The sequence below is a fragment of the Schistocerca gregaria genome, chromosome 4, assembly GCF_023897955.1.
Source record: "Schistocerca gregaria isolate iqSchGreg1 chromosome 4, iqSchGreg1.2, whole genome shotgun sequence".
NCBI classification, from domain to species: Eukaryota; Metazoa; Arthropoda; class Insecta; order Orthoptera; family Acrididae; genus Schistocerca; species Schistocerca gregaria.
This window is the reverse complement of record NC_064923.1, coordinates 752151604-752170185: the sequence shown is the minus strand read 5'-3', so window position 1 is coordinate 752170185 and position 18582 is coordinate 752151604. Positions and strand designations below refer to the sequence as shown.

General features: G+C 39.0%; 1 protein-coding gene across 5 annotated transcripts in view; it reads left to right on the top strand.

Moving 5' to 3' along the window:
• LOC126365936 (sideroflexin-2) overlaps positions 1-18582 on the top strand; it is a 139958-nt gene that overhangs the window by 72988 nt on the left and 48388 nt on the right. For all 5 annotated transcript variants that reach the window (XM_050008711.1, XM_050008709.1, XM_050008710.1 and 2 more), the window contains one exon: positions 11801-11926. In XM_050008711.1, coding sequence (XP_049864668.1) covers positions 11801-11926 — 126 coding nt within the window. The remainder of the gene's footprint in view (positions 1-11800; positions 11927-18582) is intronic.

Below are 18582 nucleotides of genomic sequence, written 5' to 3'. Positions count from 1 at the left end.
TTTGCAAAAGTGGTTTGTTCTCTCAGGTATAAGTCCTTGAATTTTCATTTGGAATTTGAGTCCCTCAGTTAGCACAGGCATTGGTTATGGAGACCTTGACCTTTCTTCTCCATCACCTAGGTTCTCCCTGCTTTTTCCCTAAATTTTGTCCAGTCTGTTGTGCTTTTTTGTTTCCCCTTTTCTTGTGTCTTCTTCCACTGGTGTTGTACCTGTTGTGATAAAGATATGACAAGGGTGTCAAGATGGACTGGTGACGCTGCTGGTGCCCCATTGTGTGTAGATTTCTGGGGTGCCCCTGCTTTCCTCATTTCCATCCATCCCACACCTGTTCTTTCCTCTTTCTGCTGCCCTGACATGCCTTTCCCATCTTGGTTGGCATAATATGCCTTTCTCATGACTGTGCTGTTTGTGTTATTCCTCCCTTGATTTCTGCGTTCTTAGATCACAGGACCTATGACCTCATTGTTTGGTCCCTTCCCCATCTCCTCCCCCCAACAGACAACCAACTGACTGACCTGTTAACATATTCTGATAGAAAACATACACCTAATGTTAATCCAGTTCCTTAAAACAAGGCAGCTACTAGTTCCGCTGGTGTCTACTGTCACCATATGACTATAATTAAACGTTTATGAATCATTTTTCTGTACACATTTATTATTTATTAGTTGTATTAGCAGTACAAAAACAGTGGTAACAGCACAAATCATTTTAGTGTCATTTTTGTATACATACAGACAAACTCCTGTACTAGATAAACTTAATACTTTCTTTAAAATTAAACTTAATTCTTCTTTCAAAATTTCCCATGAGTGAGAAATGTGAAAACTGTAATAAGGAACTGAGTAAGGGGATTTATTGCCAATCTTGTAGAAAACATTTCCACTGGGGAAGGACGTAGTGTGGAGAAAATTGGAAAAACAGAAAACTGGAAAAACAGAAAAGACTCTCTTCAGGAACGGCAGAGTATGCAGAACAAACATTTTGATTGAGGAGCAGAAAGGGAAAATCTGTGCCCTTAAGGGAGATAGAAGGGAGGAGGGTTGTTAGGAACTGACAAGTTGTAGCAAGATAGCAAGAAAGAGAACACAATTTGATAGTTTTATTATTAACACTAAAAACAGGTACCTACCACTGCCAGAGTTAAGTTGAGAAGCGCCTCAGATAGGAGCAAGAAATGTGCAACACACTTCAACTGAAATCAGGAAGTCTAAGAATCCGTAAAATTTTAGGGAGAACAAAATGTTACTGCTAGGTAGTAGGTAGCCATGGGCAAGATGTAGGCCCTCAGTTTCAGGAAAGCTTAATGGCAGTGTACCACCAGAATTTTCAAGCCAAATGCTGGGCTAAGTGAAGTGATAGAAGACTTAGGATATACACGTAAGGAATTTTCGGAAGAAGACCTTGTAGTTGTAATAGGTGGGACAAAAAACAGTTTGGATAGGGATGGGGCATATGACACAGGTGGTGATGTGGACAATGTAGCGTCCCTAACTTGTGACACCACTGCGTACTTTATTGACCCGTTCTGGCATCATGATGTCCATGGCTTAATGGAGATGTGAGATGGGTTAATGTGGGGTTACAGATGTTGCTGATGGCAGCTGACTTTGTGCATGTTGCTCTGGTACCAATCAGCACTATTAAGAGATGGGGCTTCACCAGGGATGGCCTACACTTAAACAGGACTCAGAAGCTATGATTGGTGCAGCTGATTCATTAAAGCATAGTGTGTGGATCTCACGTTATTTACAGTCAAAGGACAAGTAGGTCCTTCTTCTTTAGGATAAATCCCCTGCCTAAAGAGTATCCCCAGCAGTCTAAAAAATTCTGAAATAATCACTCACACGACAGATTCTGAAACATCAAATGACACATACACTACATGTCACAAAGAAAAAAAAACTATTGAAAAAAGTTGTACAGGACATTTCACATACTTAATAGTCCTTCATCAGACGATACAATCAATAATAAATACAGCAGCTCGAAGTTGAAATCCAATCTCTGAACTGCATAGTAGTTTGTGCCACTGAGTGCTGGTGTAGAGAGACAGAAATAAAAACATGTAGTATTATCACTTTATGAATTGGTAAACTGTTGCTGTAGGTCTACTTCAAAGGGTGGAAGGTAATGCATTTAGATAACAAAGGAAGACAGTTTAAATCAAGACATGAAATTAGTGCAGTATGTAAAGACAAACACTTACAAGTATCAGCTATTGAATTAATGGGGCTTGACATCAGCAAGAAATTAATTATTTTCTATGATATATTCATCAGCCGGAGGTAGTGCGTACACTTTTTCCAGTTTTTCACTGTGCTCATTACTGTGCCATCTTGCTCGGTTAGAGTTCTGGCGTGTCCCTGTGGCATGTCAGGCATGGAAAAAATACCTAACTACAGGCCCAAAAAAGACAGTTATCATAAATCAAAATACAAATTTGTTCAAGAGATCTAGAAAATCAAAATTGATTTACAATTACAGAGAAACTAAAGTAAGTGCAAAACTGTCTAAATTTTTAACATTATTTAAATTAAACTTTGAAAAGATATTTCGAAATGTACCCAAATCAGTAGCAAAAGAATAATAGTAGGTATTAAGACGTCTTCATTAAAAACAGTCATTGTGATTCAGGGTTCTTAAATTTCTATGATACGTACAAAATTATTTATAGGAAGATGCTGGCTGCAGAAAAAAGGTCAGTTAATAACAAAATAATATACACTGTAGATAATAAAACCAAATCAGCGCAAGGAGTCATTAAAAAGGGTACAAGGGGGGGGGGGGGGGGGGGGAGAGAGAGAGAGAGAGAGAGAGAGAGAGAGAGAGAGAGAGAGAGAGAAGATGCTGGCTGCAGAAAAAAGGTCAGTTAATAACAAAATAATATACACTGTAGATAATAAAACCAAATCAGCGCAAGGAGTCATTAAAAAGGGTACAGGGGGGGGGGGGGGGGGGGGGGAGAGAGAGAACAAATGTGTGTGTGTGTGTGTGTGTGTGTGTGTGTGTGAGAGAGAGAGAGAGAGAGAGAGAGAGAGAGAGAGAGAGAGAGAAATACATTACTGTTGCAATTAATGTTTGTAAGAAAAGCTTTTAAATGGCACTACGGTACAGCACACGGTGGAGTTGAAATAATATAAAATAGCTTTAATTATTGAATGTAACACAGCTACTACAGGAAACTGGCTGTCATGGGTGGGTAGAAACCAAAATGTAACATACAGTGGGAAAATGAAATAACTAATAATGTATTTGAATGAATAGCATGAAATGTGGAAAACCAACACAGAAATAAAATAAATAATAATGTATTTGAATGAATAGCATTAAATGTGGTAAACTGACACAGAAATGAAATAAATAATAATGTATTTGAATGAATAGCATGAAATGTGGAAAACCGACACAGAAATCCCCCCAAAAAGGGCAAGCCAGTACACAAATAACAAATTTTGACAAAAAAGTAGCAGATAAATATTGGGATTGATAACTAGAACTGACCTATATACATTAATTCTAGTTACCAATTCCAATATTTGGTACTTTCTCGCATCAGTTCAGAAAGCAATTACAAGTGCAAAAATTCTGTTACATTTCAGTGCAGGCACCTGCTGCAATAACGATCTAAATAATGAACTGTGCAGTGCTTGGAACCAGTAACTAGAATTAACGTATATAGGTCAATTCTAGTTACCAATTCCAATATTAACACACCTGTTGAAGAAATGAACTGAATAATGAACGATGAAAGTGTTGGAATCGATAACTAGGATTAACCCATATAGCTTAATTCTAATTATCAATTCCGATATTTGTTACTTGTTGTAAATTTTTGTTACTGACTTTTCTTTTAGGATTTCTGTGCCTGTTTGTTCACATTCCATGCTACTGTTATTTTTATGTTACATATATATATTATTACTTATTTCACTTGCCCATTATTGTTGCGGCAGCATAACATACCTTTCTCGGTAAAAGGAGGATCACTGCCCCCGTGAGGCAGTGGGAGTTAGTATGTGCTGTATACTTGTAATGCTTACATGTGTTATGTATATGTACATACTAATAAAAGTGTGGAAATCATATCTCTATACTGTGTCACTATTCTGCTTTCACATTGATGGTACCCCACTTCCCACGGTGGTGACCCTGAATTTCCAAGTCTCCCTGTAGTTTTGCTGTTAAGTCTAAAATCTGCTGCACCAGTTACACCATCAAGAATGCTGCTGTTAAAAATGGTGAAATATCACCGTTTCTTTGACAACATCAACTACATCTTTCAACAACTGCTCATGAATTCCATGAACATACTGTGTACAAAATCGCTAAATATTTGTCAAGATCTGGACAATACTACAGTGCCAAATGACAGAGCAACAATGCCTTCATTGTTTTCCGTATCTCTGAACCAGCATCCCATTGTTGCCAATGCCAAGCAGCGAACTGCGCCACAACGAATGTTGAATTTACTGAGTGACTTCACAATAAACATTCCAGATTTGACTCCAACTGAATCTATTCCTGGTATTTTAGACAAAAATGCAGCAGATTGTCACAATAAAAACAATGGGCTCTCGCCTTTGTAACAGGCATTAATGTATGTGCTTTTGACTTTCGAACAAGACAAAACATTGCGTGTTCCAGTGCTAGTGATTATGAGCCTTGTGACACTCGTATTAACGACCTGAAGCATATGGACGCCTCCCACAGTGCCGTTATGGCTGAATAACAATGGCCCATAACATACCACCCCATTGTTAAGTTTTGCCATCCATCTGCCAATGGACCACAGAATCAAAGCTTACATCACCTTTCAGTACTTGTGCATTCCGATTTTCCAGATTCTTCTTCGACCATTGAGACTAAATGCGAGTTACGCTAGACAGACTATGACATCACTCATATCCCACCCGCACCAGGCATCACAGCTGACTCGCTTCCGGTCCAGCACCATGCTGTGAATTTACATCAACCGCACCCAGCACCAAAACAGATACCAGTGCCTTCCGGTTTGGGTGGTGTCACACCCAGATCGTCCATGCTGTGAATGATAGCATGTCCCCATGAAATCCATGAGACACAGACAGTGCAACTGGATAATAAATGACCACGCCTTCCTTCTTTATGGTGCCAGGACCTCATAAGCTCTCTCATGTACATTTTCCACCATCTCAGACATCTGACACTGGGAAAGTCATACCTTCTGCATTGGCCCCGGAACTTCAGTCGCATGCACAGCCATTGTTCAAACAGCTTTACGCACATCGCTGCGTGACGCCAAAGCCGCCCGCAGCACAATGTGACTCACTTCATCACGCACCTCCCTACATTGAGCTACATTTCCTGTCTGTCTTGCACACTGATGCTCCCGTGCCTCCCGCACCGTGCCACTCCCACCTCACGATGGTGCCTAACAATAAAACCACTGATGGCCATCATACCATCCACCACCATTTGAAATTAGCATTGTTCCACGTGGATTTTCCCACAATGCTGTTTGCTGTCAGTGAGTGTCTGATGTCAGCCAGTGACGTCATTGGGGACAACGAGAAGTTTGCCGCCTTCTTAACCCCCTTGGAGACAGTGCAGACCTTATTAGCTACTTGCTTTAAGATATTATGGCTCGTCATAAATACAAAACTGCCGAGACACTATTGCCACAACTACTAACATGCGCATCTGACCAGCAGTAAATATCGCCATCAATGAGAGTACTTTGGGCAATGCCGTGCCATCTTCACGCTGGCACTGCCTGCGAGATCTAATGACCCCAACGCTCTGCCTGATTGCATGCTATGGACACTTTGACTCCTAAAACTGCCAGAGAACATCCATACAGTGATGCTAGCACATGAGGAGGCGTCACTGGAGTTTAACTTCGACTCACTGACAGAATGCAGGCACTGTCATAACAACGCATATTAATCAACGACCAACAGTGCTAAGCTGCAGTTGATATGCCCAGTATGCCTGCGCACCAAAACTGATTTTGCCCAATCCCAGTTGAGCTGCCCCAACATTCCACACAGCCACAGGCTGCCCCACGATGGCTGGACCAACCTGAATCGGAGCGTGCCCTCTGGCTCTACCATCCCAAGCACCTTTCATATCTCCAGCAGACAACAATCAGCTACTGCGACGTGCGAGGTTGATGGAACTCCAACTGGGCACCGCCATGGCTCTGTGTATAAACAAAACTCACACTGACCAAGTGCATCACCTGCTTCCACACCCAACAACACTACTGCTAGTTTCACACCAGATTTGGGCAGGATGCACAGCACTACAGACAACCCTGCACTTATCCAAACTCCAATGGTGACCTGATGTAGGCCCACTAGGGCACTCTTCCTTAATAAGATGTCTCTCCACATGACAACAAAACAACACTGATGCAGTGTTTCAACGGGCAGACAGTTCCTGACTATTCATCCATGACAGGCACCTGCAGACTTATTTCCTCGATGATACCGGGGCCAACGTGAGCACTCTGCCACCTGCTCTCGTGCCTGTTACATTGTCACCATCGCCGCTGCAACTGGGCGTGACCAGTGTCCCTGTAATCACAGTTGCTGGAACTGCACAAATCATGCTCGCCCTCAGCACAGGTACTCTGATACATTTGACATTCCTAGTGACAGAAACAGTTAAACCAGTCCTGGGAGCCGATTTCCTCCGGCACTAAAAACTATTACCAGATTTTAATCATGCCCTCATATTAATGTGGGAAGACCAGCAGCCGGTCCATGGTGTGTTCACCGATTCACTACCTGCTAGTACTGTCACACCTTTAGTCATGCTGCAACTGCTCGACACAGCACTTGACCTGATGGTACAAAGCAAAGCACTTTTCAACCAGCTATTTCTAAAGGTAGCCGAGTACTCGCTATTACATCACGTGCCTCAAAAACAAACAACTATTGAGACAGATTTTGGACACCACTGCATCACTACAAGCAGCTCAACAGCATCTCAAGAACCTATGTCGTCTCGACACCGGTTGCTACTGAGGTGCCACTACTACAGACACTTCTCAGGTCAGTGAAGCATCATAGCCCCCATGAGTGTGCTGCTGAGACAGTGCCATGTGACGGTAACTATGGCCATGAATCATGTCACACCCCACATCCTGGACTCACTCCATGCTCCCCTGTTAGACCACATACAATCTCAGTACAGTCCATCACATTACAACCACACGAGGTCCCACAGTCCGTCACTGCCCCTGCTGTCTATCTCCTCACAAACTTAAAGTGGCTAAACCTGTGGTGGGCAACCTTTGGTGGGGTGGCATAGTCAGGGCATCAGACAGTGCTTGAGCCACCCCAGTTTAACTAATTCCTAAAAGGAATGGTCCTTTGTGCCTAATCAGTGACAACCACTACTTCAACACCTGTAGAATCATTGACAGCTAGCCCCTTCTTAGTTTGCATAGTTTTTCCCATGTCTTGGCTGGGGCAAAAATTTTCAGCGTCATTGACTGCATAACAGCATACCGCAAATTCTGTTGGCAGGTGAAGATGTGCCAAAAACTGTAATAATCATGCCATTCAGTATCTTTGAGTGCCTGTACATGTGGTATGGACTAAAAAATGTGGCACAGACATGGCGAAGATTTATTGATAGCATATTGTTCAGTTTGATTTGTGGTGGTATAACATCACTGACTTGGTAAAACGATCATTGCTGCCCCATGAGGCAGTGGGAGTTAGTATCCTCTATATGCTTGTAACACTTACATGTGTTTTATATATGTGTACATACTAAAAAAATGTGGAAGTCATATTTCTACGCTGTGTCACTATTCTGCTATCACAGTTCCGGTACCCCATTTCCCACGTTTTGTTGCATTGCAGTTTCTCCCTGCCCAAGACTCCCACTTTACTGCATTTGTCCCATTAGATTCAATAATTATTATTAAAAAAATAATGATATTTCACATCATTAAGATTTCACCATGCACCATGCGCTGTACTATAGTGGTTTTATAAATTTCAGTGCTTTTCTTACATAAATTACGATAATAATTTCTTTGAGACATGTATATTTCCCTTTTTCTGTTCTTATTTATTTTCATTGCCTTCAGTTCCTTTGGGTGTAATTCATGGCTAAGTAATTAATCAAATGAACCGTGATTGTATGATACATTTGTTTATTTACAAATTGATTTCAAAGAGTGCCTATATGTACGATCTTTGCCTTATCTATGACGTCATTGCACAAATCTGACCAGTGGAATCAGACAATAGAATTGACCCACTTGAATTGATGCGAGTGAAATGATAAGTGACAACATTATTATTGTTCCTCGTCAAAAATATTTTGGAAGTAACATTCATCTTACAAGACTTCATGCAAACCAGTGGCATTTCTGGTTGCTATTTTTCTGCCACTAACGACTTGTGTCAGCTGTTACTCACATCGAACATTAACAAAAGTTTATATTAGTCTCTGCAATAATCGATATTGTGTTTGACATAAAAAATGATGTCAAATTTGCAGGAAGTGTTGTGAAAAGAGTGTAACTCCACTCTCACTGAGAAAATAAGAGAAGTCACAGAGAAAGAAAATGAAATTCTTGAGGAAGTTTTACTGTTGGTCAGTATGCTGTAAAATAGTTTAAACATATAGAAAACAAGTGGCATGAATTTCTGTTTGAAGATGGAAAATGAAACTGTTATATTAAATGTATATGGCACCTCTATAGACTGTGTAACACAAAGTTTCTAGGAATGAGTATTGCTTCTTACTGGAATTATTATCTTCTCCTTGAAGAATGAGGGTATTTTGCCTGTCTCATACATCTTGTTCACCAGATGGAAGAGTTTTGTCATGGCTGGCTCTCCCAAAGCTATCATAATTCTAACGGAATGTTGTCTATTCCTGGGGCCTTGTTTCAACATAGGTCTTTCAGCAATCTGTGGCATTCTTCATGTAGTATTTCGTCTCCCATCTTACCTTCATCTACATCATTTTCATTTCCATAATATTGCCCTCAAGTACATCTATATACTCCTTCCACCTTTCTGATTTCCCTTCTTCACTTAAGACTGGTTTTCCATCTGAGCTCTTGATATTCATACATGTGATTCTCTTTTCTTCAAACGTCTTTTTAACTTTCCTGTAGGCGGCATCTATCTTACCCCTAGTGATATGTGCTTCTACACCCTTACATTTGTCCTCTAACCATTCCTGTGCAGATATTTTCCACTTATTGTTGATCTCATTTTTGAGACATTTGTATCCCTTTTCACCTGCTTCATTTACTGCATTTTTATATTTTCTCCTTTCATCAGTTAAATACAATATCTCTTGTTTTGCCCAAGGATTTTTGCTAGACCTCGTCTTTTTACCTAGATGATCCTCTGTTGCCTTCACCATTTCATCTCTGAGATATACCCATTCTTCTTCTGCTTTATTCCTTTCCCCTGTTTTGTCAATTGTTCCTTAATTAATGCTCACTCTGAAACTCTCTACAACCTCTGGTTGTTTCATTTTATCCAGGTCTCATGTCCTTAAATTCCTACCTTTTTGCAGTCTTCAGTTTAATTTAATCTACAGTCCATAACCAATCAACTGTAGTCAGAGTCCATATCAACAATCAGCTGTACACATCATAAATGACATTGATATTTACTGCATAAACAGCTTTGCCCATGATACTGGAACAGGAGTTAGAGTGAACTTATGCTTACTAAAAAAGAATAATTATAAAACTCAAAACATCATTTTCTATCAAGAAATAAAACTGTATAATTAACTGCCTAAGGAGATTACAGAGATTAGTGCAACAAACTTACTTAAAAAGATAGTTAAAAATACCTATTAAGCAATACATTATAAACACTGGAGGATTACTTAGGTAACACAGAGTAGGGATTTGGTAAAAAATGTAACACATGTAAATAATAGACAATAATAAAACATATATTATTTCACATAACATTTCCACACTATGTTTTTTTCCCTTTTTTCTGCTAAATATTACTGCCAACTCTATGCAGTGTATATAATACTGACACCTTACCTTTTTTCTGAGCTCAACATCTCACTTGTTATAGAGGGATGCTGACTAAGTTTTTCAGGCTAATAATTGAAAAGTTGTGGTAGACAAAATGGAAACCAGGTATCATCACAATGGTCCTAACATCATGTGATAGGGTGTGTTGTGTTGGTTATGAAAAAATTTGCTGTGACTGGAAGTGAGAAACGAATGAGCAATGTAGCACTATCATTTTATCTTATTAAATTACTTCTTTATAAAATGGTCTTGTACATTAGATATAAAAAGTGAATGAGGTAGCACTGCTTTAAACAGACTAGCTTTATGTTCGGGAGGATGGTGGCTCCAATCTTCATCTGAACATCTTGATTTAGGTTATCTGTGGTTTCCTTAAATTACTTCAGGGATGGCTCATATTAGAAGACTGCGACTGATTACCTGTCCCATCTTTGTCAAGCTAGACCTGTAAGTATGTAAATGGGTGTATCCATGAATAATGTTGCTTTCATATTTCTTAAACTGCAATTCTGAGATGTTTCCAATATCCTTGTAAAAGTGATCTATGGATGAATAAACTGCTGCTGCTGCTGCTGCTGCTACTACTACTACTACTACGCATTCAGATGGGTGGCTGGAAGTCACATTGAGCATTCATTGGAGTATTTGGAAAATTTGAGCACATAACAAATGGCCAGTACACACAGTTGCCAAGAATAATTAAATTCCAAAACTCCAGTTGTAATATGGCTAGGATAAAAATGTAACTGGTCATGAATTTCCCAGTCCTGCTGACACTTGATTCATAAGTAAACAGTGATCTTATCCAGTCAACTATGGATCACAAAGTGCATGCGTTTGATTTCTTGTATCCAAGAGAAGTGGCAGAAATAACTGCCTCTTGTCTCCCTATGGCATGCAAGGGGACTAATGCATGAGACTTCATGGGATTTTGAAACAGTGACATATATGTTGTTTCTTATAGTTACTCACATTGGAGATTTTGTTAGAAGCTTTGATTCACTTGTAACAACCTTCATCTTCCACTGCCCCCTTCTGTTTCCATTCATTATGTGTGTCTGCCCTCTGAATATTTGCTTTTATTTACTTCCTGCTCAGGCTCCATGCTCTCCCCTACTTCCACCTGTTTACTAACCGTGTCCCGCACTACCCATTTTCTTACTCTTTCTCACCTGAACTCCTCCTCACACACTTCTTTACTTACTTCTGTCCCCTATCTTACTTCCCTCCTTTACTGCTTTCCTCTCTGCTCTTTCATTTACTAGCATTGAAGCATAAGTTAGCCTCTCCTTTTGTGCTCATCCCACCCACTCTCTCTTCTCTATAATTGATTTGATCATATTTTGCTTATATATATTTTATTCTATGCTGTCTAGTTCATGATACAATTCTGTTTCCTGCCACTTTTGATACTGAATTAGTCTAACGTTTGCCTATTTATAACATTTAATCTAACCAACACACAGATTAGATTACTTCATTCTCACTTTCCATCCTCCGTGTATTGGCTAAACAGCCCTAAGCTGTCGAAAGACAAATAAAAAAATAAAAATTACTCCATGTAACCTGTTACCCCCTTGATGTGGCTTCCTATCTACCCTAACGTATTCCACTGCTCTTGATGTGCTTACATTGTATATTTCTATCAACTTTTTAAGTGTTAGCTGTGTTTCATGAAGGTGAGTACCAAGCGGGATTCTTGTGTTTCATGTTCACTAATTAAAATGAATACAATAAAGTTAAGTTGTGTATTGAAACACAATCTTTTACCCCTAGCGGTACGTGCCTTTTGCTGCTGTTGCTGCAGCAAATTGTGTTAACATTCCTCTAATGCGGCAGAATGAACTGATTCATGGTATAGATGTCTATGATGAAAATGGGAACAAAATTGCCAAGTCAAAGGTAAGCCTCTCCAGCTGATGTAGTATAATTTATGAATTTTAAATAATTAATATAATATCTATATATAATAGTTTTTGGATATTTCTGCAGAAAGAAAAGCCCTTTTCTTCTAGTGAGCTGTATATTGATGAAGTTTAAAAATGGATTTAAATCAAGTTCTCATACTGCTAAGTAGAAACTGTTAATGTGAATTTGGTTTTGTACTTATTTGTTCATAATTTTATATCATCACCCTTCTTCCTCAGATTTTATCTATCACTTGAGTATTTTCTACATCTACACCCCAGAAGACATGTTACAGAGTGGTAAAAAAATCGTTCAGATCCCACAATTGTTTCCCCATATTCCTGTTTCGTACATTGAGCCTACATATGAGCTTGAGTTCACCATTTCAGTCATTTCGCAACATATATATGGGAGAAAGTGGCAAAAAGGGACAGTGAAATGAAAATGAGGCAGAACATGTAACAAGCTTAGCACAGATGTTGGTAATGTAGATAGGAGTTGTGTATAGAAGTGGCCTCTATTGGGAATCTGGAAGGAACAGTGCAGACTTTCACTTCTGTGCCATTTGCTTGATGTGAGGTCAACAAGTCGTGCATGCATCCAGTTTCACTACTGAGGCCAGGAAAGAGAAACAGCAAAGTATAGTTTGATTTTTTACTGCAGAAGGGTTGTTGGGAAGTGAAATTTGTGCCCAAATGCCTGCTGTGTATGGTGAACACACATGCACATGATGCTGCCATCAGAAATGACCACTGGCAGACAGTGGGAAAAATTCAGACTGTGTTGGGCATTATTCATGGTACCACTCATGTCGTCATGACAGAGCATCTGAAGGCCTGGAAAATCTGTGTGCAGTGGGTTTCCCACAGCCTGATGGAGGAGCAGAAGTTGAAGAGAATGTCTGCACAATTGCAGCACCTGAGATGGTATCATGATATTAAGAATGTTATGCCCTGTCTTGTATTGTTGTGGGAGATCGAACATGGTGTCATAATTTTGAGCCTTAGAGAAAGCATCAGAGCCAACAGTGGAACCACATGGATTCACCCCAACCAAAAATATCCAAAGCCTTGCACACCAGCTCCAGTAAAGTCACAATGAGCTTTTTCTTTGACTGCAATAGCCCACTGCTCATTGACCACAATTAATGCACAGCAGTACATGGGCATTTTGCAGAAATTTATGTGTGCCATCAATTTCGAAAGCCCAGGCATGTTGATGTACAGCATCATTCTGTTGTAGGGTAGTGTCTGCTCACATATTGCCAAAGTCATTTTGACTATGCTGCATAAGTTTCACTCGGAAGCCTTTACACCTCCTTCTTGCAGTCCTGGTCCCTTCCCATGCAATGTCTGTATTTTTAGGCCCCTCAAGAAAGATAGCCGTGTATGTCAATTTGATACGGATGAAGAAGTGCTTGTGTGGGTACAATCATGGCTCCTTGGGCAATCACAAACAATTTTCCACGAGGTACTGATTGTATTGTCTCACAGTGGGATAAATTTATAACAGCAGGGTTTTCACCAGTTTGGGAAATCAGGAAATTTCAAACGTGTCAGGGAAATCAGTCAGGGAAATTTGAAAAAACATTGGAAAAATCTCATTTTTGTCTCAGTAGATGAAATGGTTTGTTTACTGAGATGTTATGCATCATTGCAGGCTGGACACAGCTGAGTATGTACGCCGTTTCCCTACTCCTTCATTCTTACTGCTTCTCCCTTTCCTACCATTCCCCTCAGCTTGCAGTCAGTGCTGCAACCACATTTTTTCACTAGCCTAGCAGCTGTTGATGAAAGACAGGGAGGCGTAAGGAGTGGTTTGTTCAGATCTGATTCTCAGAGATTGTTGACGCAGTGGCCGGAGAGAGTGGTCATATGTGCATGAGTTGTGTCTGAGTGATTGTGTGAATGTGTGTATGCTCTCGTTTCCTGACAAAGGCTATGGCCGAAAATTTAGTTGTGAGAGTGTGATTGTCATTTGTATGTTCCTGTCTGTAGATATCATCTTTACACTGAGTTGCTACCTATGCTCATTAGTATTGATTCTCAGAGTATTTGTGCAAGTTATCTGTTGCATGGATTGATCACCACAGTCTCATTCCATCAACATGGTGTCTGTGATACATGGATAGCTGGCGACACGAGTGGACTTTCATGACAGGCCAAAACCACAGGCCATTTCTTCAGGTATCTCTAGCAGATCAGGCCTGCCGATCTGAAACCCCACAGTTCCCACTAATGTGCAAGCCCTGCCGATCGGATCTAGTCTCACCGAACTGCCTACAGGCTGGATCTGTTCTCGTGGGGCATAATGCGGTGGATTTTCGTGGTTTATCTGAGGACCTAGGACTGTGGTGCTCCTCGGCAGACCAGAGGCCTTTGGGGAAGGATTTCAGGAATTGGAACTGTGTCACCACAAGTACAGTGTACAGGGCGGCATTTTATAGAAAAAAATAGTGGCAGTCGTTGGTGGTTTGTACGCTATGTACTTGTAAACTTCTCGAAAGAAAAATCGACAATCTCTGTAAAATAATAGACATAACAAAGTGACTAGTAACTGACAGTAATGAACATAATAGAACCAACATTTTATTGGTGGTCACCTACAGTGTTGGTTTGCACAACTCTTCCCTGCCTTACCTACTTCTGTCAAGAGGCCCACTTTTTTCTGGTGTTATTTCGGAAATCAGGTATTCTAAATCTGTCTCGCAACTCCAAAGAATTATGTATTTTTGTCACCAAACTTTTTTTGTTTTACCAAAATAAAATAACAACTGTGGTCTTGATGAAATGCATTTACCGTTTAGTTTGCTTTCTCCATCTAAAAACAGTACATTACAAAAGATGTTGATGTTAGTACTTAAGGTATTTGCTCACATGAGGGAGAAACACAGAAGTCCTTACATTTTTTTGTCAACTTATGTCTTGACTAACCCTTGAGATCCCAAAATTTGTCAGGGAAGAATGCTAAAACTTGTCTGGAAAACAGGGAAATATCAGGAAATTTCACCTGGGGAAACTGGAGGCAAAGCTGAATAATTATGGCAATTACTTTTGAAATTATAAACAGTTTATTTCCTTTTTCCAGCTGCCTCATTTTCATTTGACTGTCATTTATAATATGTTGTTTGCAGTATGTGTCCTCAATATTTTAACAGTAAACCTCTGAATTGTAAATGATCAATGAGTAGGCATATTTAAATTTATAATGTGAATATAAAATGACTCATTCCACATCTTTACAATTTATCGTGCAAATGATCCCTGGAACATGAAACTAACTAACTGGAGTTCAAAGATTATCATATGATATTGCTCTCAGTAAATGAACCCAGGACTAAAAATGTCCTGCTCTTCTTTTGATTTTGATCTTGTCTATCTTCTGTATAGATCCTATCATTTAAGCATCCCAGATTGAAAAACAGGTCAAAAGAGGGTTTTGCAGGATACCTCTTTTGTGAATTAAATAGATTTTCTTTTAATTTTCTTTTGTGAACAATTTACATTTCATGATTCTTCAGGTAAATATCATTCTGCCACATGCCCTTACTTCAACTAATTTCATGTTGTTGTTCTTTAAATTGCTCCACGTGCATTTAACGATTTTTCTGTTTTCAGTGAATGATTGAAAGTTGTCTTACTGAACCACAGTGGGTCTTTTTCAACTGTCAGCTCCTGCATCAAGGATCTATTTTCTGAGGTTCTTCCTGCATATTGTTCCAGTTTTCACACTGCAATTGTTGCCTATTACCAATTAATGTCTGTATTGAACAAAGTACAGTACAGTTACAATCAACTCCTTACAAAATGGATACTTAACTTGGCCTCAGCAACTGAATAACAAGTTCATCCAGCTCATACATGAAACACAGTAAAAGTCCACTGACAAATTCATTGTAGTAGATCTGCCAGTAAAAGTAGTGTCACTGCTCATACAATACTGCAAGTCTGTGCCACAGTGCTGCTTCTTGTGTTGCCTTCAGCCGTCCTAGTGGCAATCAGATTGGTCCATGTAACCACTGCTCTGGGAATCTGGTTATGAGTGGCACCACTCAGGGAATAACACTTCAAATGCCCTCATTCCATATATGACTGGCTGCTGGCTGGTCATCACAGTGCAAATGACGTTTACAGAAGATGCATTGATGAGTAGTTCTCAAAAAGCATCTGTGTATGTGAGAAAAGTAAGTTTTCTGGTTATCTTACTGTAAAAAATACTGTCTGTAAACAATGCAAAGAGACGTCAAATCCTAGAGTTAGCCTTTTTTGGCAGAGGTTCTCCTTCTTCTTAAAAGAAATTAAAATTGGATTTGCACACTTTCTTCTCTGTGTAATAATTCTCATTCAATGCCGAGGAAACTAAGTGGCACACAAAATTCGTTTTTTCTTATCGTTTAGTTCCACTTTACAGCTTGATGACGAAGCATCTATTTTCTCAATATTTGTCATGTGATACTTGGAAATTAAGTAAAATTATTTCACAAATTTTGAAGCATTTGGTGAAAAATGTGGTCACTGGCTACTTTACATTCGGTTCTTTTTAGGTGATACATTTCTGTGCAGTAAATGTAGCTAAAATATCAAAATTGTTTTTAAAGCAGGAACGTAAGCCGTATCTTACTACAATATCGAGAAAACAGAAATTGCACGATTTTATTGGAGGGCATGGTGCTAAGCATACCTCACACAAGTAGCCTGTGGCTCAGTGTTCAACGTAGCATCAGTCAAGCATGGTTGTGAAAGTACACACACATTTCTCAAAAAAGTGATAATGTTGTATTTACTGCTGGAAGAAAGTGATTAAGCAGAAGAAATTCTGCTGCATCAGTTATAGAATGGAAAAGTTGGAACATACCATCTTTTGGACAAGTCTTGACAATGGATTCTTTGTGCTGCTTATCAGTTATGATTTATTAGGTGAGTAGAAAAAGTTCTGTGAGTTCTTCAGGTTGAATGTTTCACAGTTTAACTGTGTCCTATTGCAAATTTTGGTGATAAGAATCTCAGTAAATTAGCTTACTATGCCTACTTTCATTCACTGCTTTCGTATGGCATCATATTCTGGGGTAATTCATCGTTGAGTAGAAAAGTATTCATTGCACAAAAACGTGTAATCAGAATAATTGCTGGAGCCCACCCACGGTTATCCTGCAGACATCTATTTAAGGATCTAGGGATCCTCACAGTATATATATTCCCTTATGAAATTTGTTGATAATAATCCAACCCAATTCAAAAGTAATAGCAGTGTGCATACCTATAACACCAGGAGAAAGGATGATCTTCACTATGCAGGGTTAAATCTGACTTTGGCACAGAAAGGGGTAAATTATGCTGCCACAAAAGTCTTTGGGCACCTACCAAACAGCATCAAAAGCCTGACAGATAGCCAACTAACATTTAAAAATAAATTAAAAGAATTTCTAGATGACAACTCCTTCTACTCATTGGCTGAATTTTTAGATATAAACTAAGTAAAAAAAAAAAAAAACTTAATCATTAGTGTCATGCAATATTTTGTGTAATGTAATTTCTTGTACAGACATCTTTTATTAACCTGACACGTTCCACATCATTACGAAGTGTCGTATTCATGATCTATGGAACAAGTATTAATCTAATCTAATCTAATCTAATCCTAGATCTGGTGAAAGAATATCTCATGAAGGTTTCATCAAATACACATTAGTATATAGTGACACATGACAAAAATTGGCTATTACACTAAGTTAAGTAAAGCCTAAATACTTTGAAGGCTATAGTGGATTATTTAACCTTTGTTCTGTTGTGATATAATGGAAACCAGTAACAATGAACTAAAATTTGTTACCCTGTCAGATTATGAATAATCAGTTGTACTTAATTGCATAAAATCCACATTTTGTGGTTATAAATGCATGTCAGTGTTAATAGTTTGGGATGATGAACATACTCATTGTTCATTACAATTTTCCAGGTGGAAAACCCAATACAATGACATAATTTTTGCTTTTAGATTAAGTCTGGTCTCACATTTTTGACAGAGATTGCTATAATATTTTCTCTTTCAATGTGCCAAGTTTCACTTCATTTCTGCTGTTTTCTGGTAGATGGAAGGGAATCATCTATATCTTCGTTCTCTGTCAAAGGGAGCTCCACTTTAGTGATTTCATCATCATCTTCTTCTTCCTTCGTACTGACACCAGAATGCTGAATGTTCAGTATATGCCTGTGAACTCAAATTAAATTAACAATTCATTTGCTAATGAAGGTAACTGCAATTTCATGATAAAGAGTCAAACAAAAAAGGGTAGAAACAATGGTGAACTGTAATTTACTCTTTTTTTGGTCCTTTCTTCAGTGGCCATTGCTTGCATTAAAGTGAAGTGGAAATCAAGTTGCTTTTCCATTTTTTATATATTTCTGTTAGGTATCTTTAATGTTCCTCCATTCTCTCTGACAGTATTCATCAGCCAATTATTATTTGTGAATCATTGCATTCTGTTCTAAATTAGACAGTAGTAGTTATGTATAATTTTCAATCCTGAGTACATCACTGTATTATTTTCTGAATTTTTTGGGAAGTTCTGACAGGATGTAAATACTTTAGGAATACAGGAGGCCATTCACCAAAAAGTAGAGGCTTTGATTCATTGACAGGCACATACGAAA